This window comes from Lutra lutra, chromosome 6 (genome assembly GCF_902655055.1).
Source record: "Lutra lutra chromosome 6, mLutLut1.2, whole genome shotgun sequence".
Lineage (NCBI taxonomy): Eukaryota > Metazoa > Chordata > Mammalia > Carnivora > Mustelidae > Lutra > Lutra lutra.
The window spans coordinates 83451381-83473267 of NC_062283.1; the positions used below are offsets into that span (position 1 = coordinate 83451381).

The 21887-nt window shown below is 40.1% G+C and overlaps 1 protein-coding gene across 1 annotated transcript in view; it reads left to right on the plus strand.

Annotated features, from left to right (window-relative positions):
• The first annotated feature begins 291 nt into the window (after positions 1-291).
• The window catches only part of ENPP3 (ectonucleotide pyrophosphatase/phosphodiesterase 3), a 76327-nt gene continuing 54731 nt past the window's right edge, over positions 292-21887 (plus strand). Inside the window, exons 1-6 of the mRNA XM_047734475.1 lie at positions 292-435; positions 4773-4848; positions 10657-10788; positions 13042-13167; positions 15283-15343; positions 19957-20054. Coding sequence (XP_047590431.1) covers positions 358-435; positions 4773-4848; positions 10657-10788; positions 13042-13167; positions 15283-15343; positions 19957-20054 — 571 coding nt within the window. The 5' untranslated portion in view covers positions 292-357. The remainder of the gene's footprint in view (positions 436-4772; positions 4849-10656; positions 10789-13041; positions 13168-15282; positions 15344-19956; positions 20055-21887) is intronic.

Below are 21887 nucleotides of genomic sequence, written 5' to 3' on the forward strand. Positions count from 1 at the left end.
TACAAATATAGAAACCTTCTGGAATTTCCCTAAAGAGGCTTTTTGTTTTGGGTTATTTTAGAAGAAAACAAATAATCAGATCATATTAAAATTTGACTATAGTATTATTCTTGTTACCTGTGTTTTTATTAGTATTTAATGTTTGTCTACAGTGTCCCAGAAAAGGACTTTCATCTCTTGATGCTAATATTATTTGAATATTTCCCTCTCTTTTGATCGTCCAATCACTGAAGAGCTATAATCTTCCCAAACACTTAAAAGTTAGTCACAGCCATGTAACTCATTCAGTTTCTCTTTGCTGGACTAGAGAGAGGAAGGAGTACAGCTGTCTTCTAGTAAAACAGGTTTCTACGGCTAATGGAGTCTATGCTGGCTTTACCAACGGAACAGCCTGTTGAGAGGAGCAGTGTTAAGAAATATAAAATAATTTGTATTGTAAGTATAATTTTTAATGATAGTCTTTGTAGCCTTTTTTTTTTTTTTTTTTTGACAGAGAGAAAGAAGGTCATAAGTAGGCAGAAGCGCAGGCAGAGAGAGAGAGAGTGGGGAGCAGTCTCCCTGGGGAGCCTGAGGTGGGGCTAGATCCCAGGACCCTGAGATCATGACTTAAACCAAAGGCAGAGGCTTAACCCCCGGAGCCACCTAGTCTTTGTAGCTTTATGACAATGTTAAGTGTATAAATCCCCATTTATATCTGTGTTGCTATTTAAGTGTAAAGTTTTTAAGTGATTATACGTAGCTTTATCCCTTCGGACAACTGTGATGCCAGTTAATACTTTTAATCATGTTTTGCTTAAGAAATATGAGTAACAACAAATTAATATTTGATCAATCTAAAAAGTGGGGATCTGTGTTGAAACACTTTGCAGCATTGATTTTAGTATGATTATCATCAGCCCCCCAAGTCACCCTTTTATACTGCATGAATATCTTTAAGAGTAGAGAGTTACTCTGAGTAGTCCACCCACTGCCTTGGTTTTCTTATCACCCAACCATTCTCTGTTCTGCTTGTTATTACTGTCCTGATAGTCAGTCCTTCCTCTGTCGGTGTCCTGCTGCGTCTCCATAACAATAATACTATAGCATATGATGATGATGATGATGATGGTGATTATTATTATAATTTTCTCATCTCCTCATCTCAAATTATTCTCTCCTCTTGCTTTCCTAATGGCATTGATAGGCTCTACTTTCATGACATTTCTCGTTATCTGCATTCTTGGCTGATTTCTCTTCTCTTTCCACTGAACCCTGTCTAAAGATCTTCTCTGTAGGCGATTTCATCTTCTCATGATTTCTTTTTTTAAAGATTTTATTTACTTATTTGACAGACAGAGATCATGAGCAGGAAGAGAGACAGGCAGAGAGAGAGAGAAGGGGAAGCAGGCTCCCTGCTGAGCAGAGAGCCCAATGTGGGACTCTATCCCAGGACCCTGGAATCATGACCTGAGCCAAAGGCAGAGGCTTTAACCCACTGAACCACACAGATGCCCCTCATCTTTTCATGATTTTTTAAAAAGTGACATTCTTTTTTTTAAAGATTTTCTTTCAAAGATTTTATTTACTTATTTGACAGACAGAGATCATGAGCAGGAAGAGAGACAGGCAGAGAGAGAGAGAGAGGGAAGCAGGCTTCTTGCTGAGCAGAGAGCCCGATGTGGGACTCGATCCCAGGACCCTGAGACCATGACCCGAGCCGAAGGCAGCGGCCTAACCCACTGAGCCACCCAGGCGCCCCTAAAAAGTGACATTCTTAACCAAGAATTTCAAGCAAGCCAGGAGGTCTGACTTCTCACTGAGTTTGAGTCACACAATTTCAAACCCTTTCTTGCTGACTTATTGTCCAGTATCACAAGGCAAAAACCAACTGATTAATTTCTCACACTTATCAGGTTGCAGTTTTCTCCTTAGTTCCTTATGTTAGTTAATGTCACCACCATTCTGTCCCTCAAGCATTGTTTCTAGAAGCAAATGAAACTGTGTATGTAAGCATTGAGCCCAGTAACTATAACGAAGTAAACTGTCAAGATAAATTCTATTTATTCATTATCCTTCTGGGAACTTTGGAGTGTTCACTTCTATGCCATTTATTATATTTATGCCATCTTACAAATTTAAGAAATTATAAACTCCGTGGAAGCAAAATTTTGACATCATTCATTTTCCTTCCTTGTATCCTTCTAATGGTTTACTACTATCTATAATAGAAGCTCAACATTTTAAAATCATAGTTTCAGGGTACCTGGGTGGCTCAGTTGGTTAAGCGACTGCCTTTGGCTCAGGTCATGATCCTGGAGTCTGGGGATCGAGTCCGCCATCGGGCTCCCAGCTCCACAGGTAGTCTGCTTCTCCTCTGATCTTCTCCTTTCTCATGCTTGCTCTCACTGTCTCTTTCTCAAATAGATAAATAAAATCTTTATAAATAAATAAAATCATAGTTTCAAAAGTACCCTGTTGGGCACCTGGGTGGCTCAGTGGGTTAAAGCCTCTGCCTTCAGCTCGGGTCATGATCTCAGGATCCTGTTGGGCTCTCTGCTTTGCAGGGAGCCTGCTTCCTCCTCTCTCTTTCTCTCTCTCTTTCTGCCTGCGTCTCTGCCTACTTGTGATCTGTCTGTCAAATAAATAAATAAAATCTTAAAAAAAAGAAAGTACCCTGTTTCCAAATTTTAACACAAGCTTCATTTAAAAAACTTTACCAGTATCTAATGTGTTTTTAACAGTCTTTGTTCAGCCATCTAAAGCCAAATAGTGGATTCTCAGTGGTTTTTGGAGCCCAGAGCTTCTCCCCTCTCTACCTTGTCGATAGTTTAAGATACATATGCACCTCAATATCAAGAAGCTTATTCCGGGGATGCCTGGGTAGCTCAGCTAGTTAAGTGTCTACCTTCAGCTTCATGATCCTGGGGTGCTGGGATCGAGTCCCACATTGGGCTCCCAATGTGGGAGCCTGCTTTTCCCTCTGTTGCACGTGCCATCCCCCCACCGACAAATAAAATCCTTAAAGAAAAAAAAGAGAAGCCTATTAAGAATTACTACATATTTAAAGGTAATGATTATATGAGATTAAAAATGAACCTTTTTCTTGAGGAACTTACAGAATAATGCAGGGAAGAAGTAAAAAATGTATGGAAAAAGTACAATCATGAAACAGACACGAAGATTTAACAGGAGGAAGTTTGAAAGGATCCTATGGACAGCTAGATGCTGTTTATTTTCCCATCAAATTTGAATGGCAAAAGGACCAAAGATAGGATATAAAGCCAAAATAATACCAATATGAAAATATATATGGTTTACCACAGGACTATGGTAAATCTATGCATGAGGTTTATGGTAGGACTATTTCCCTGTTTTGCTACTTTGTGTTCCCAGTCTTGGTCACCTGTGGTTTTTGAGCATCATAACGAGGGGCTAAGTACTAGTCATGCTACTTAGTAACCGTTTATGTTCACTTTTCCCCCTCCATTCTCTCCACTGAATCCATACCTGCTGGAAGGTCACTGAAACTTGGGTTCACTTTCAGATTTCATTAAAAAATCGTTTTTACAGCATTTTAAAGTATTTTCTCAATTGTTGAATCCATTTCTATGGTAAAAGTTAACCTAGGTTGATTAGGTTAACCCAGTTGATTTTCAAAATGAAAACAAACACAATGTTTATGTAGATCTTTACTATCTAAGCAATTTTGATGTTGTGAGTTTTTTTTTTAAGTCAGAATGAAGGTTATTGGTGTTTTAAGATACCTTCCTAAGTAATTGATGGGTCTGTTGCATTCATAGTTTATGGCTGTATGTTATGCAAGTTCTGTTATCCAGCGTACTTATCATTGGACTTACTGAGTGGGGAAAAAGGTCAGTGGGGAGAATTCTCCTTAACTATATGACAGTTTAATTCCAGGTATCGCATAAATTGCACTACACTGAAGAGCCTGGTCAACAGTAGAGATAATAAATGACACACACAGTCTTTCCTCACAGAACTTTCACCTCATTGGTCTGAGCTATAGATCATAACAGATCATTTGTCAATTAATTATTTGAAACTACATTTTTACATGCGTTAGTTATTTTCGTACCTAGGTAGGACAGAGCTGGGCAGGGACGGGGGAGGTGGGAACCTCTGCTCCTGAGGAGTGAGGTAGTTAAAATTTCACAGTTGGGGAATGCTTTTAGATAAATGATCTCCAAATCGCTATCTAGTTAAGAATGAGAAATGGGCAAAGGTAAATAGCTCCCATGGTTTCATTCATATTTTAACTCTATTTGGGGTTAAGCTAACCAGGACTGTTAGCTAACCATTGGTTAAGCTAACCAATGTATTTGAATTTGAAGTTCTGTAATAATAGCATTTTAAAATTCTTCCCAAAGCTTTCTTATTTTCAGACATTAAAAAGAAAAAAAGTGCGGTGCCTAGGTGGCTCAGTGGGTTAAAGCCCCTGCCTTCAGCTCAGGTCATAATCCCAGGGTCCTGGAATTGAGCCCCGCTTCCGCTTCGGGTTCTCTGCTCAGCAGGGAGCCTGCTTCCCTTCCTCCCTCCCTCTCTCTCTCTCTCTGCCTGCCTCTCTGCCTACTTGTGATCTCTGTCAAATAAATAAATAAAATCTAAAAAAAAAAAAAATCTTTGGAAAAAAAAAAAGTACATGCCCCTATCATTGTTGGAGCTGGTGTGCTCTGTGTCCTTAATATTGACTGAGAGAGGGAGGAGGGTATCTTTGTACCTTTTTACATTTTTTTTTCAATTGTAAAGGTTACGTTTCCTTTTTTTCATAATAGGTTCTTCTTGCTTTGTTGGTGATTGTGTCACTAGGATTGGGGCTGGGGCTTGGACTCAGGCAACAAGAAGAGCAAGGTATACTCTTGGTGTTTTCTCAACACAGTTCCTTATATCTCCTTTCTCCTCTCCTTTACCCCTTGAAACCGAAAGTGCCCCTTTCTGGAGCTCTGCTCTTCTCAGGGGAGCATTCTCTTCCTAGGCCTCTCCTTTTCCCACGTTGCCCTTACTAGGAGCCCACAACGTGGTGAGCGTTATCCCCTCTCATTTCTGGACTTTACCCTTTTGCCCTCACCCCTGCTCCTTTGAGATTCCTATCATTCCTGTCTGTTCCTCTTATTTGTCCTCACCTTTGTAGAGGACTCTGATAACTGGGTCAAAGACTCCCGTCCCAGCCCCTACTCTACTCATTCTTATCCGCTGATAAACTTGGTCTCAAAGGTTTTGGTTGCTTCCCTCCCATGACCTCCTGCCCTGTTAGTACTGCACGCTCCCTGAAATCTCACTATTTCTTAGTTAGGCAATGCCACAGTCTTAAATGTAGTACAGAGTAAAAACTTCACACTTATTTATTTTTCCTCACAAGAAGCAGAGAAAGAGATGCCTGGGTGGCTCAGTGGGTTAAGCCTCTGTCTCTGGCTCACATCTTGATCTCAGGATCCTAGGATCCAGCGGGGCAATGGGCTCTCTGCTCAGCGGGAAGTCTGCTTCTCCCTCTCCCTCTGTGCTAGCCCTTCCACCCTCCTTCTGTCATAAAAACGAATCTAAAAAAAAAAAAAAAAAAAAAGCAAAGAGGGGCACCTGGATGGCTCAGTGGGTTAAAGCCTCTGCCTTCAGCTCAGGTCATGGTTTCAGGATCGAGCCCCGTGTTGGGCTCTCTGCTCAGCAGGGAGCCTGCTTCCCCCCTCTCTCTCTGCCTGCCTCTCTGCCTACTTGTGATTTCTGTCTGTCAAATAAATAAATAAAATCTTAAAAAAAAAAGGCAAAGAAAAAAATAGGAGATAGAGGTCATATCTCTTTTGCCATATCTGATCAGTATGAACAGTACATAAACCATTTATAAGCGGCTCTATGAAAAGTATTTTCTAAATCCTGTTATGTATCATTTTGGTACTTTTACAAAGGGGAGGTATGAGGTCAAATGTTAGGTAATTTACTCTCCTTTTTAATTTGGTTGATTAAGTTCTGGTTTGACTTTCTTGGGGAAGGTCTTATTGCTTCTTTGTTTAGGGAGACTCTTGGTGAGATTAATAGCCACTTTTCCAGGTATGTTTTCACTTAAGAATTAACACTCAGTACCCGTGGCATAACATGGGAACACGGTGGAACTGGAAAGGTGGGCCTTACCTGGAAAATTACTGTCTTTTTTGGGGTTGCTTGGCTGTTGGGTTTCTGAACTACGGTGCCAGTCCTAGACCTGACACAGGTAGGTGGGCCACTTTGCTATATTATTCCGATGTTCGTGTGCACAGGAATGCATCACTTCTTGGTTGTCTTACCCCCAAATCATGTAAATTAATTGGAAGAGGAATGTAGCAATCTCTGAACAAAATCTCTGATTATTTTGGCTCTTTCTCTCCCTTCCTTACTTTAGTACACCTACTGGCTGGCTTCCCAGTGTCACTGCTCCCTATTCTTGTCCTTTTATCTCAGGTTACCAGCCCTCATGTGGCATCACCCCTTCCCACCCAGGGCCTTGGGACTTAACTCCAGCCCCTCCTTTGCCAGCTTCCTTGAAATAGTCATCCCCTCATTCTTCCATGACTGATTCCTAATCCCCAACCCGGACCATTTTCACCATTCTCCACTCCAATTAACCCACTTTTTGTAAGCATAGTATGTTTTTTCTGGTGTGAGTTTTTAAGCTATTTTTCTGGTTTGAGTTTTTATGTGTTGTTACAAATTTATCCATTTATGTCCACATCCTTTTTACTTATTCTTCAACAATTGGGCACTTGACTGTATGCTAGGTACAATTTAATTACTGGGAATGCAGTGGTGAAGAAAATGGACACATCCATCTGAGAGTTTACAGTCCAGCAGGAAGACAGACACTAAAAATATAAATAAGCCAAAATATGTATAATATGATAAGGAGAGTGCTAAGGGATAAGTAAAACTGAAAAGATTATAAAATACGGAGTTAGGGTGGGATGGGGGATGTATGTGAAATGACTTTTGTAAAGAGCTAAAGTGAGGGAGAAATAGAGATATTTGGGGGAAGAACATTCCAGGCAGGAGGAAAGAACAAGGGCAAAGGCCTAAGGCAGGATCTTGCCTGGCAAGTTCATTTAAAGAATAACAAGGTTGGTGAGTTGGAACTAAGAGGACAAGAAGGAGGGTAGTCATAAAATGAGATCAACCAAAGGACGGAAGAGAAGCCAAGCCAGTGAGGTTGTCAGGTCCATTCTGGCTGTAGGCTTTCATTCTGAGAGTGATGGGAAGTGATTGGAGTTTTGAACAGAGAAGTGACATGCGGTGGTTTGCTTTTTCTTTTCTTTTTTTTTTTTTTAAAGATTTTATTTATTTATTTTGACAGAGAGAGATCACAAGTAGACGGAGAGGAAGGCAGAGAGAGAGAGAGAGAGAGAGAGGGAAGCAAGCTTCTTGCTTAGCAGAGAGCCCGATGTGGGACTCGATCCCAGGACCCTGAGATCATTACCCGAGCCGAAGGCAGCGGCTCAACCCACTGAGCCACCCAGGCGCCCCGTTGGTTTGCTTTTTCACGCACGCACTTAGGCTGCTGTGTTAGGAGTAAATGGCAGAGTGAAATCAGATGTGGAGACACCAGTTAGGGAATTATTGCAATAATCCACACAAGCTCTATGTCTTGAACTAGGGTGGTAACATTGTAACTGTGAGAAGTATTTGGATCCTGGATATCTTTGGATGTGGTAGACAGATATTATCCACAGAACGGATATGGAGAAAGAGAGAAGTTGAGAATGACTTCAAGATTTTTGGTATGAACATCTGGAAATACAGAATTCCCAAAATTGAGATGGGGAACACTACAGAAGAAGCTGATTTGGGGAGAATAATCAGGAACTCTGTTTTGGACATGTTTTAAGTTTGAAATATCTACTAGGTGTCCAAGTGAAAGCCAGAAGGTAGTTGGATATATGAGGTTGACTTTGAATGGAGATCCTATATGGACATGCAGTGTGGCAGTTATCAGCATCATATGTGGAATTAAAGCAACATGACTGGAACACACTAACCTTAAAAATAGGGAGGATGTGGTTGGGGGTGTGGCATGGATGAATTCTAAGAAGAATTGGTCAGGGATGTGGGAGGAAAGCCAGGTGATTGTTGTGTCCCGGAAGCCATGTGCAGAAAATGTTTCAAAGTAGGACTGTGAATATAAAAATGTAAAGGCCTTATGTACAAGTGGTATATAAACTTTTTTTGGTTACCTCTTCATTGAATGTTTCTTAAGATCCATCTAAATTGTTATGCATTCTTCTATTCTTTGGCATCTATCTACTTACTAGAGTAGAGCTTTAAAAAAAAAAGATTTTATTTATTTATTTGTCAGAGAGAGAGCACAAGTCGGGGAGCAGCAGGCAGAGGGAGAAGCAGGCTTCCTGCCAAGCAAGGACGCTGATGTGGGACTCAATCCCACACTCTGGGATTGTGGCTCGAGTCAAAGGCTGACGCTTAACCAGCTGAGCCACCCAGGCATCCCAACTACATAGTATTTTTTAGCATGTATAGCAATATACTATTTGACCTATGCGCAGCCTGCCCCCCCTCCAACCAGTGCTGGGTATCCAGGTTGATTTTAGTTCCTTTACATCACATCCATCCTGCAGGTTCCCTTACGGACCTGTGTGAGATTGCTTCATCATCCATCATCTACCCAGGAATAGACTCCTAGGTCTTAGGGTCTGTATTATAACTTGGGTGAGTAGCCCCAGTGTACTTTCTGGAATGGCTGCTTATTCTCTGTCTTTACCATGGATCTCCAGCAACACTTGGCATTATCTGGCTCTCTCATTTTTGGCAATGTGAACTTAGTTATAGTGTGATATCTTTTACTTTAACTTTTATTTCTCTGCCCTGCTGCTCCAGTCTGTGTTGGTTGCTCTCTTGGTTTGTTTGCTGTTTCCTTAGACCCTCCATTGTGTTGGATCTCATTATTTTTTGGATCTCTTTGTTTTACTTCCTCATTTTGCTAAAGAACATCTTATAATAGCTTCTTAAAATAGGATACTATATCTTTGATAAAAGATACAACTTGAGTTCTTATCTATCTAAAAACATTTTCACCATCCTAACCTAATACTTGATAGTTTGGCTAGACACTGAATTCTGAGATGAACATAAATTTCCTCTAGAAATATGAAGACATTGCTTTCCCATCTTCTGGTTTTCACTGTTGCTTTCAAGAAATGTGATGCAATTCTGACTTGTGATCTTTTTTTTTTTTAAAGATTTTATTTATTTATTTGACAGAGAGAAATCACAAGTAAGCAGAGAGGCAGGCAGAGAGAGAGGAGGAAGCAGGCTCCCTGCTGAGCAGAAAGCCCGATGCGGGGCTCGAACCCAGGACCTGGGATCATGACCTGAGCCGAAGGCAGCAGCTTAACCCACTGAGCCACCCAGGCGCCCCTGACTTGTGATCTTTGATAGATTGCTCATGATCTCTCTCCGGGAACTTTCAAGATCTCTTTATACCTATTGTTCTGACCCTGTTGTGTGAGTTTTGGCCTGGGAAATGTTGATGTAATAATTTATACTTTTCAGTTCTGGGAAATTTTATAATATGTTATTTTTTCTGTTTTCACTTTTTGGTACTACCTTCCTTTTAAAGGTCAGCTGTGTAGCAGCCTTGATTGTATCTGCAAAAACTCTTTGCCATGTGAAACAATGTAGCATATTCAGTCTTGGGGATTAGGGTGTGAAATCTTCTCTGAAACCATCATTCTGCCTACCACACCCTTCTGTTGAATTTTTCGTTACTGCTTTCATGTTTCTATTTCGAAGAGTACCCTGAACATTATTTCTCTTTTTGAAATTATAGCTTTCTCATTTCATGGATACAATATTGTCTTTTCTGAAGATCTTACTATTAGCTGCGCGCGCGCGCGCGCGCGTGCGTGTGTGCGTGCGCGTGTGTGTGTGTGTGTGTGTTTAACTCTTCTGTTCCTTAAATTGTTTCTTTTTCAGTCAAGTTTTCTTTTTTGTTTTGGTCTTTGTTTTTATGTTGGATTGTGTTTCACTATCTTCAAATGTCTGATAACCATTTGTTCACATTTGTGAGTATGGCGTGTTCATCTTTTCTCATCCTAGCTGTTCTCTATGTCTGCCTCTGTGATGAAAGCTACTTTTCCTAAATTCTTCTAGATTATAAGCCTTCTATCAAGTGAGAGGTGGGGTGGATCATTGCTGCTCCATCTCCATACTTTAAATCAGTTTCACTTTATTAAGCCTCTGCCTGTCTCTCCTACCTTTACCTAATGGTGCCTGGTGTTCTGAGTCTGGGTACTCTCTAGAGTCCTGGGGAAAAATCACCTACTATTTATCACTTTGCACTGATAAATCATACATCACAATTAAAAAATGTCTATTTGTCTGACCTAGTTTGCACTAGGTATATCTTCTGTGTGCTTCTACCATCTAGCTCTGAGACATCAGATAACTTGTTTTTTTTTCTTTTAAGATTTTATTTATTTGATAGAGAGAGAGCATGGAAGGAGGGGTAGAGGGTGAGGGAGAGAATCTCAAGCAGACTCCCTTCTGAGCATAGACCCTGACATGAGTTCGATCTTACAACCCTGAGATCATGACCTAAGCCACAATCAAGAGTTGGGTGGTCAACTGACTGAGCCACCCAGGTGCCCCTCAGATCACTTCTAAGCACTGTTTTCCTTATTTCCTCAGCTCCTACAGGCAGTTGCAGGAAGAAATGCTTCGATTCTTCATTTAGAGGACTGGAGAACTGCCGGTGTGATACAGAATGCAAACACAGAGGCGACTGCTGCTGGGATTTTGAAGACACCTGTGTGGAATCAAGTATGGATTCTGAGGATAAGTTCACTCTAGCATGTTGGTTGTGCTGTCATTAACGCATGTCTAAGTGCTCCCCACACATCTTGTGTATTGGTTTACTAGGGTTACCATAACACAGAATCTGGGGGGCTTAAACAACAGAAATTCTTTTTCTCAGTTCTAGAGGCTAGAAATCCAAGATGCAAGTTGCATCAGGGTTGGTTCTTCCTAAGGGCTATGAGGGAGATCCATTCCTTGCCCTTCTCTTAACTTCTGGTGGCTTATAAGTCATTGGCGGTCATTGACTTTTGGCAGCATAACCCCAAACTCTGCCTTTGTCTTCACCGAGTTCTGTTGTGTCTTCACAGTCTCCCCTGTGTGTGTGTGTGTGTGTGTGTGTGCGCATGTCCAAATTTCCCCTTTTTATAAGAATACCAGTTGCACTGGTTAGGGACCACTGTAATGACCTCATTTGAACTTGAGTTATGCAAGACACATCATTAAGAAGGAAGGCTTGGGATTCCAGGGCCTCAACAAAGGATTTACAGCAACTTTGGGACGTCACGGAGTTTTCAACATGGTTTATTTTGGCTTCTACTACAATGTCAAAAACATTATTCCTGTCAATAAGACTCTGAGATGAGTACTCCTTACAACATGGGAGAAGAGTCCCTGCCTCCATCTCTCCAGCTATCCACTTTGAGACAGAAGTCACACACAATGAAATAAATTATACCAATGATTATATATTTTATTACAAATATTTGAGCTCTTTTAAAAAAAAGCTCTTTAAAAAAATTTTATTTATTTATTTGACACGCAGAGAGAGCACAAGCAGGGAGAGCAGCAGAGGAAAAGGGAGAAGCAGGTTGCATGCTGAGCAAGCAGCCCGATATGGGGCTTGATCCCAGGACCCTGAGATCATGACCTGAGCCAAAGGCAGACGCTTAACCCACTGAACCACTCAGGCACCCCAACAAAGATCTTTTCCTAGGGAAAGTCACATCCGTGGCAGTGTGGGCTAGCACTCCAGCGTTTTGAGAGGACAGTATTCAGCCCATAACAGCTTGTGTACAGGATTATCGTTTCCCCTTCTGCAGTGCTAAACAGAGTTCACACTTGATTTGACTGAGGTCGAGGACTAATGGTCTCCAGTAAACGAAATGCCATATGTGTTGCCGGAAGTACACATCTCGATGCAGTTTCACTATGGCTCAAGTTAAGCATCTTAATCAGTTTCATGGGCAGTGGTTCTCAGGTTTCAGGGTGCGTAAGGCTTACTTGGAAAGCTGGTGATCCTTGGTGATTCTGATGCCAGCACTCCACAGAACACAACTTGAGAAACGCTGTTCTCTGGGTAGAAGAGAAAGTTCTCAATGTTTAATTTTTTAAGAAATCAGTGAAGGCATGTATGTAGGGGGTTGGCTAGTGGTTCATAGAGTAAAGATTAGAATAGTAGAGCTTCTTACATTATATTTTCTGAAAAGGGCAAGGGGGAAGGGATAACTTAGTATAGATAAGATCTCTATTCCCTTTACTTAATCTCCCCAAATCCTTCCTAAGTAAATGATAAATAATGGACAATGAAGAACTCTATGCAAGACAAAAGCACACAGCAGTCATCTGTCCGATGCATTTGTCTAAGCACAGGGCTGATGTTGATTTTAGACACTGATTCCTAGCAGACAGTGCTAGGAAACAGCCATGGGACAGCCTCTTGCTGTTTTTAGCACTGATGTTTATTTACACTGATCTCATACTGAGGACGTCGTAGCCTGGGAGAGCTGCAGAGGCCTGGTGGAGACTCATCTTGCCCTCTGTCACCCTCAGCTGGAAGGTGCCCTGACCTGCCTACTTTCTTAAGACCTCACCCTCTTCCTGTTACTTCTGTTGCACTGCCTCTTCCTTGCTGCCTGTCCTTAAACAAAACTGCTCTTGGGTGGCACCCATCACTAGTGGGTCATCTCCACTGGGAGCTCCTACTTTTGGATGGGAATAGAGCCAGTGTTCAGAGTCTCTCCAAATTCAGAGATGTACCTGCCAGGCAGACCAGGGCTGTAGCTTATAAAACCACCTTTCTCTCTGCTGCTCATGCCAAATGAAGACAAGGGATGCATTGCCCCCTTGTTTGTATTACCTATTTTCATTTATTAATGCAGAGAAGCCAAGAATTTGACTTTACAACTATCCAGAGATAGATGCATGGAATTTATGTTTGCTATTAGATACTGAAGTATTTAAGTTAAATGCTGGGAACTGAATTGTGTGCTTTTCCAGCTCGAATATGGACATGCAATAGATTCCGTTGTGGGGAGACCAGATTAGAGTCCAGCCTCTGCTCCTGTTCGGATGACTGTCTGCAGAGGAAAGACTGCTGTGCTGACTACAAGAGTGTCTGCCAAGGTAAGCAGAGGAGGTTGACCTGTTCGCCTCTGTGTGTTCATTGACCCCAGAGCTGGCTGACCCAGGCTGCATAAATTGAATCAAGTCGGAGACAACATGTTTACGATGGCAAAAAATGTGGCTTGTTCACTATACAGAGAGGGAGCTCATAGCATAGATACTATAGAAAAGAAGAAAAAGATAAAAGTTCCATATTCATTGGTAAAGCAAGGTCTTCTCCAGTCCAATAATAACTCTGCTAGAAATATCTGTGGTTTGAGATACCAGATGGCAGAGTTGATGAAAGAGGTTATCTGGCCCATCTAGCAGTCCGTTAAACCGATGTTACTGTTCTGATGACTGTGTCCTGAGTGATCAAATGACTGATTAGGGACCTTTGGAGAGTTAATGCAGAGCCAAGATAAGGATACAGATTATTCAACTCCTGGTTCCAGCTGTAAGTGACATACTGCAGATAGATATATTTTTAAATTACCAATCCCTCGGAACATGTAATGAAATTTATAAAAAGTGCACATAAACACACAGCAACAAAATTGCTTCAAGTTAACAACCCCTTTTTCATAATGCCACAACCAATAAAAGTAAGTAACTTATACTTTTAATATTTCTAGACCAAAAGAATGAGATTAGGTTGAATTCTGATTTTTCTTGAATAGGAAGAAGATGTTATAGAAGAAACATTAACTATAACATCTTAGTAGAAAATAGATTTTACACTAATGAATGAGTCAATTTTTATTAGAAAATATAATTGAAAGCAACTAAAAAGAGCTATCAAAAAGGAAAAATAGATGCCTGAAATGGTAACTTCTTTTCCAAGTAATTATTGTTTGACATTTAATAGTGCATCATTAAAAATTCTGCTAAATTCATGAGGGCGCTGCGCTTTCTTGTTTGCTTAATTCTATAAGGTCACTGACCACACTGCCTCTGACCACTCTATTTTCCCACTTTCTTTTTTTTTTTAAATATATTTATTTATTTGACAGCAGGAGGGATTACAATTAGGAAGAGAGGCAGACAGAGAGAGGAGGAAAGCAGGCTCCCGCTGGGCAGGAAGCCCGATATGGGGCTCGATCCCAGGACCCTGAGATCATGACCTGAGCTGAAGGCAGAGGCTTAACCCACTGAGCCACCCAGGTGCCCCTATTTTCCCACTTTCTACCTCAAATATATAACTCTTTTAACTTTTTATATCAAGACTGATCCTTGAGTCATATGGTAAATTCTACCAGTGGATTCATTGCATAACATTGCTGAAATTTAATAGAAGTGTATCTATTTAGGGGTGCCTGGGTGGCTCAGTGGGTTAAAGCCTCTGACTTTGGCTCAGGTCATGATTCCAGGGTCCTGGGATCTAGCCCTGCATCAGGCTCTCAGCTCAGCAGGGAGTCTGCTTCCCTTCCTCTCTCTCTGCTTGCCTCTCTGCCTACTTGTGATCTCTGTCAAATAAATAATAAATAAAATATTTTTTTAGAAAAGGAAATGTGTTTATTTATTTTGCAAGTATACACCATAGATGGTGGTATTACTTCTGTTAAGAGACACATCTTGTCTGCTTGTTGCTTTTTCTGGGATGTTAGCCATTGATGATCATTGCCTGTATCTATCAAGGGATACAAGTGATAATATTTATACTCTATCATTTCTACTTCATTGGTTAGCTGGAATGTTCTATAAACAGAAACATTGAAGTAAAAATTTTGTAGTTAAGATCTTAAAAATTTCTTGGTTCAATTTTTCCCAATTGAAATCAGTTACTCTCATTGGCTGCTTCTGTCCCCCCAAACCCTGCCATGATTTCTTTTCTCTATTCTTTAGATGGTATATCTATATTTATTAAAGTCATTTTTTTCTAATTGTCCCTTTCCAGCTAAAAGAATGCCCTTTGTTTTTCTTAGTAAAGATGAGCTTCTTGGTATTCAATCTGTGCAAATCTCTGGACACACTGATCTTTTCAACATGCGAAATGGCACTTAACACATTCTAGAAGAATTTAGTCATTGGAATAACAAGAATGAAGTAGTTTGGAAAGATCAAGTTCATTGCACATTTGTTTCTCTTTTCTTTTCTGTGGTGCACCTGTCTAAAGATTTCGATTTTGTTTTTCAGGAGAAACCTCATGGGTGAAAGAAGAGTGTGGCACAGCCCAACAGTCTCAGTGTCCAGAAGGGTGAGAATATGGGGAGTTTCTAATCTTCCTTTAACATGGAATGTAGCTGAGAAGTAGCTACATTTCCTCCACTTTATTTATATTTTAAAACAATACACTTGGGCACCTGGGTGACTCGGTTAAGCACTGCCTTCAACTCGGGTCGTGATCCTGGAGTCTCAGGATCGAGTCCCACATTGGGCTCCCTGCTCAGCAGGGAGTCTGCTTCTCTCTCTGACTTTCTCCCCTCTCATCCTCTCTCTCTCTCTCTCTCTCACACATAAATAAATAAAATCTTTAAAAAAACAAAACAAAACCAGAAAAGCCAATATACCTAACCAACTATTAGGATTCCTGGTGGCTTCAAACTTGGACTTTTGTTCACATCATTGTTTACAAAAGCAATTTTAATTAAATTTTTACATTCATGTCTTATAAAAATGACTTAAAAAATAGGTGAAGTATTAAATTTTAACATTCTCAAGGTCCTCTGGTCAGGATTAGGATTTAGATCTGAATTACTCCATGCAGAATCTTTCCTACTGATATCCTGGAACTTTGAATTGATATTCACTGAGGAAAAGGAAAGTTTGTCCATTGAAGGCCTCACAAGGGAAAGTGGATAAGGACTTTATCACATGTACATGAGTGAGGAACGCATGAGGCAAAACCCCTCACCCCTCCCGCACATCTCCTCCACATATTTATAATGGCTGCTGCTGGACTTTTCTCAGTTCTGGAAACACGCCCCACGTCATCTCTCAGTCAGGGTGGATTTCCTGTCCAGTTGCCTCTCTGCCCTTCACCAACTTCATTCTTTTGGCCCAAGGAGGGGAAAGAAGATGGTGGGATAAAGAAAAATGGAATATCTGGCGACAGAAAGTATTGGTGGAGTCATTTTTAGATAGTATTATTTTATTTAAAGAATGTGTGTGTCTGTTTTTGTACCATGTGACTTTGGTTTCCCAATCCCCAGATCCAGCTGCCCTGTTCAGTGGCTTCTGGGTGGAAGAGCAAAAAAATTAGAATAAAATGGATATTTGAGTGTCTTTGCTTTAGTCAATTCTCTAAGCTTCCTCTATAAAATAGTATTAGTAGCTGTAAAAATCATTATCATAATCATAATGCCAAGTTCAGAAGATTTCATGTGAGAAGTCAACATCTTGATCTCTTAGATGTCTGACCTTGTTTTTAAGCTGCAAGTTTATTTTGATGGCATATTTATGAATATAAAAGTTTTAACAGCCCTTTGCTAATGAATTTATGAAAAATAAGTATTTCCAATGCAAATTGTAATGCACTATTTGAACTTCTTTTTTTAAGACTTTATTTATTTATTTGACAGAGAGAGAGAGATCACAAGTACGCAGAGAGGCAGGCAGAGAGAGCAGGGAAGCAAGCTCCCCACTGAGCAGAGAGCCTGATGCGGGACTTGATCCCAGGACCCTGAGATCATGACCTGAGCCAAAACAGAGGCTTAACCCACTGACCCACCCAGGCGCCCCTGCACTGCTTGAACTTCTTGATGAGTTTTCTATATATTGTAGTTAAAACAATCTGAATTTTCCATTTTGTTTTGAGATATAATCTGTATATATTGAAAGGTTCACATTTATGTTTACAGTATAATAAGATTTGGAAATCCAGAAACACATATAACCCAGAGATAAAGAGTATTTCAAAGATAAAGAATATTTCCATCACCCCAGAAAGATGCCTTATGTACTAATATCTGTCACCATAGATTCCTGTTCTAGAATTTCATATAAATGGAATCATCCCTTATGTTCCCTTGTGTCATTTTTCTTAATCCAGTGATTTTGAGACTCATAAATGTTATTGCGTGTGTGTACCATATCTCTCACATGGGCTTTTGCACAGCATATTTTTTTTCTGATTAACACATTGATCCCATTCTCTTTTCATATTATTTCTATTCGTTCTTTAGGGCCAAGTTCATGCGTCTGTTCTTACCTTATAAAGGTCAAATCTGACATCCCCTATGTAGTTGAGTAGCATTGTGTAATCAAATCTAACCTTTAACCACTCCTGTTTACTTCTCAATTTCATCCCTTAGGTTAGGGCTGTAATCCCTTCATGCCTTTATTTTCTATACCTAGTATAATGTCTGACTCAAATATTTGTTAAATGAATTACTCTACAGTAAATGTGTATTCTGGGAAACCATATAGAACTGTCCTCCAGACTCTCCTCAGTTTCTCTTACAATGTGGAATTAGATGGCCAGGGTGATATTTTTCTAGCTTTACTCAGCACCTTGAAAAACATAGAAATTATTTTTCTTATTAATAGTTTGTATTAAGGGCTTCTAGGTAGCTCAGTCAGTTGAGTGTCAGACTCTTGATTTCAGTTTAGGTCACAATCTCATGGGTAGTGGGTGAGCCCCGCATCAGGCTCTGTGCTCAGCAGGAAGTCTGTTTGAATTTCTTTCTCTCTCTCTCCCTCTGCCCCTCCCCCTATTCACTTGTACTCTTTCAATCTCTCTCTCAAATAAATAAATCTTTAAAGAAATAGTTGATATTAGCATTCAGAATTTTCTCCATAATAATATTGGATATTCATCAGAATTTTTAAGGACAATTCCAATCAAGTTTCTTGGAAAAGTGTGTTTTTGTTTAAAAATTTATGTTTTTAATTAAAAAAATTTTAAATTAACATATAATGTTTTATTTGTTTCAGGGGGACAGGTCCGTAACACCCAACACTCACCCTCACCAATGTCCATCACCCAACCACCCAATCCCCCCTGTATAAAAACTTAAAATTCACATCTAAAGTGAAATATGAGCCTCCCATTATCAGTTGCATGCAGTGTATTTGGAATTTAAAACAAATGTTGGTGTTTATAGCTTCTATTCCTAATAGCTCCAAAGTGGAAATTACCCAAATGTCCAGCAACAGTAGGATGACTAAGTTGTGGTTTATTCATTCACTGGAATATAAGACAGCCATGAGAATGAATGGTCTACAGCTCCATGTAACAGTATGAATTAATCTCAAACATAATGTTCAGTAAAAAAAAGCCAGTCACGCCAGGATACATCCTGTATTATCCCATGTGCATGTAAATATAAATCTATTTGTTTGAGGTCAAGGTTCTGCTCACCCTTGGTGGGGGTGTGTTTTGCAGAGGCTATTAAGTGGAAAGGAGCCCGAGGAGAGGATTCTAGGGTGCTGGTATTCTGTTTCTTGATTTGGGTGATCAAGTTCACAGTGGAGTTCAGTTAGGAAATTAGGAAACATTTATCAAACTATACATCTGTGAAATGTGTGTGTGGGTGTGTCTGTATATAAATTATATACAAGTAAAATTTTAAAAGTGAAAAAAAATTAAACGAAGAAAAGACAACCTCTGGCTATATCCTGAGAGTTAAACCTTCCATCACTTTAGCTTAAATATGGATATAAAAAAAAGATTGTAATGCTTTTGATGTTAATATTAATCTAGTGGGATATTAGATAGAGAATCAAAGGGTAGCACTTTAAAATAATAACCTCATAAGCTGTAGAGTTCCTAAATTTTATATCATACTTATATCTGAAATATAGTAGAATTAGTAGAATTATAATTAGTACTAATTAGTAATAATTAGTAGAATTAGAACTTCAACAGATTTTGAGTTTGAGCCTTCAATTCAGTAATCATAACTCTTGACTCTTTAGCAAACTCAGGTCCGTGAAAGGTCTGAGATTAACAGTCCCATCTCTGGGGATGTTTTATTAATGTTCTGCTTGAATGATATTGACCTCTGTTGAAAAATTGCAATTAATAAGCTCCATGTATACTTAACCACTGTAAAATACCAAATGTATTTTGAGGTAAGGCAATGATACTAATGTTCTGTTATAGTGATTCCAAAGTATTAGGTGAGTGGGTCAGGACTGCGTTATGAGAGTTTAAGTAACTGCTTAGGGTTCAATAGATGCTAAAGACTGAATGAAGCTAAGGGATTACTGACCTGCTGTCATTACTAGCAGCTAATTAAAGGTTCCTTACAGGGGCGCCTGGGTGGCTTAGCGGGTTAAGCCGCTGCCTTCGGCTTGGGTCATGATCTCAGGGTCCTGGGATGGAGCCCCCCATTGGGCTCTCTGCTCAGCAGAGAACCTGCTTCCTCCTCTCTCTCTGCCTGCCTCTCTGCCTGCTTGTGATCTCTCTCTGTCAAATAAATAAATAAAATCTTTAAAAAAATAATAAAAATAAAGGTTCCTTACATACTGGAAGAACTGATGCTTAAGGGAGATAACAATTTTTATTTCTAAATTGTTTTAAAGATTTATTTGAGAGAGAGAGAGAGTGCGAGAGCGTGAGAAGGAGAAGGGTCAGAAGGAGAAGCAAACTTTTCCATTGAGCAGAGATCCCCATATGGGGCTCAATCCTGGGACTCGGGATCACGACCTCAGCTGAAGGCAGCCACTTAACCAACTGAGCCACACAGGTGCCCCAAGAGATAACAGTTTTTTAAAAGAGAAAGAAAAAAATTGACCCAGGATTGTTTTCTTAGCATACTTTCTAAGCATTTTCTAATTTAGAGAATTGTATGTAGTACAGCAAAGTGTCTTTATTTTTTTTTTACAATCAAAATAATAGACTAATATTTTGTTTTCCATTTTCAGATTTGAACTACCACCAGTTATTTTGTTTTCCATGGATGGATTTAGAGCTGAATATTTGCAGACATGGCACACCCTCATACCTAATATTAATAAACTGAGTAAGTCTTCCACAACCATAGGCACACAAGGGTAAGGACAATAGTTAGCCAATTTGTAGATGGGTACCTTCCTTCCTGACCTTCCTTATCAGTCATTTGGCTTCTCCCAGCTCCTCTGAAGATCATGAGGAATTTCCCACTCAGTAACTATTTTCATACTTGTAGGCTCCTCCTTTTTTTGTAACCCGTTCACCTTTTTGTTTATTGTGATTTGTTTTGTATTTGAATGTAAGTTCTATCCTATGGAAATCTGTTCACATACACTGTCTTACAAGCGGTGTTTGTCAGACTTGGGTCCTGGGTCTTAGCAACGTGAATAGCAAGGACAGGATCCTGAAGGAGCCTGAGTGCAGAACCGAGCCAGCATGTACCAGTGTTCCAGAAGGCAAAAGGTCCAGTATCTATGTCTGATTCTAGAATTAAACTGCCTGGAAACTGGCTCCACTGCTTATTAGCTGTGAGAGCATGGGCAAGCTTATCTCACCTACTGGTGCCCATTCTCTTGAGTTGTAAAATGGCCACTTCCTACCTGTTGGGACTACTGTGAGAACATAAATGTAGTACACACTGAATGACTTTAAGGTATTATTATGATTATTGGTCTTAATTGTCATCTTAAGCAGGATGTTACACTTCTCTTCAGGAAAGTTGGTCCTCATATGATGTTATAAGGTTATTAATAAAGAGAAACCAAGTACCTAAGGACACAGAGCTAAGAAGTATCAGTTAGGGCCAGAGGGTTCGCTCCCGGGTCTATAGGCTTCCCTACCCCTTCTTTCTTTTGTCCCCCTTCTGCCAGGCCCTCTTTTGCTTCCAAGAGCCTCAAAGTTTATCACAATTTTACTGGTGTCTCTTTTTATTTTTCTACAAATAATTAAAAATAACTATTTGAGCCTGAGTAAGTCCATTCCCTTGTCTGGGTCTCAGTATCCTCACTTGCAAAATGAGAGGGTTAGTGCTAATGATCTCTACTGTTTATTTCAGCTATAAAATCCCATGTTGGACTGCTTCCCCCTCTAACACAAGGTGCTTTGTCGCTTCAGCTTTTCTCTCACTCTCTGAGATATAGCCTTAGCAAAAACATGAAGAGTTTGGGATTCTGACAGAACCGGCTCCAAATTCGGTGCTTGCCATTGAAACGCTGAGTTATTTTGGCCCAGAAAGTTAATTAATATTTCCCACACTTTTTATTTCCTTATCTGCATTTTCATTAATGAGCTGGATATCAAATTCTGTATCCAAAGAGAATTTAGCCGAACCCCTTTTGAAGTAGAATTATTTGATTTGCTCATCCCACTCAGAGTTGGAAGTGACACCAGTGAAATATTGGGCCATAGAGAGTGTTCCCTTTTAAGGTTTAATATGTATTTTTTAAGTCACGCAGACAAGATTTTGATCCTTTCAATGTGTAGATATCACTAACTGGGCCTACCAAGGCAAAATGGGCTATTAGCTTTCAGGAGGCCTCATTGAGAGTAGATGTGATAAGACTTAGGATTAGTACCTCCTGCAAATGGTAGGCTTGAGGTGAGGTATGTGACAACAGGCATCACTTTAAGAACCTTCTAGTACCCCATCTCCAGTATCCTATCAAGCTCCCTGGGTTGGGTGACAGTGACAGTGGTCATGGAAACTGACATGAGCTAATACCGCACAGCACCTTGAGTCAAATTTGTGATAGTTAAAAGGACTCAGACTCAACTCCAGTGAGCAGGTCATTGTCTTGTCTGTGTGGGTGGGAGCAGGAAAAAAAAAGGAGTGAGGCCCAAGAACAGGAAACTGTCAAGTAAGAGAGAGGTGATTTGGCTTAAGTCAGGTTTCCTGAAAGTTGGG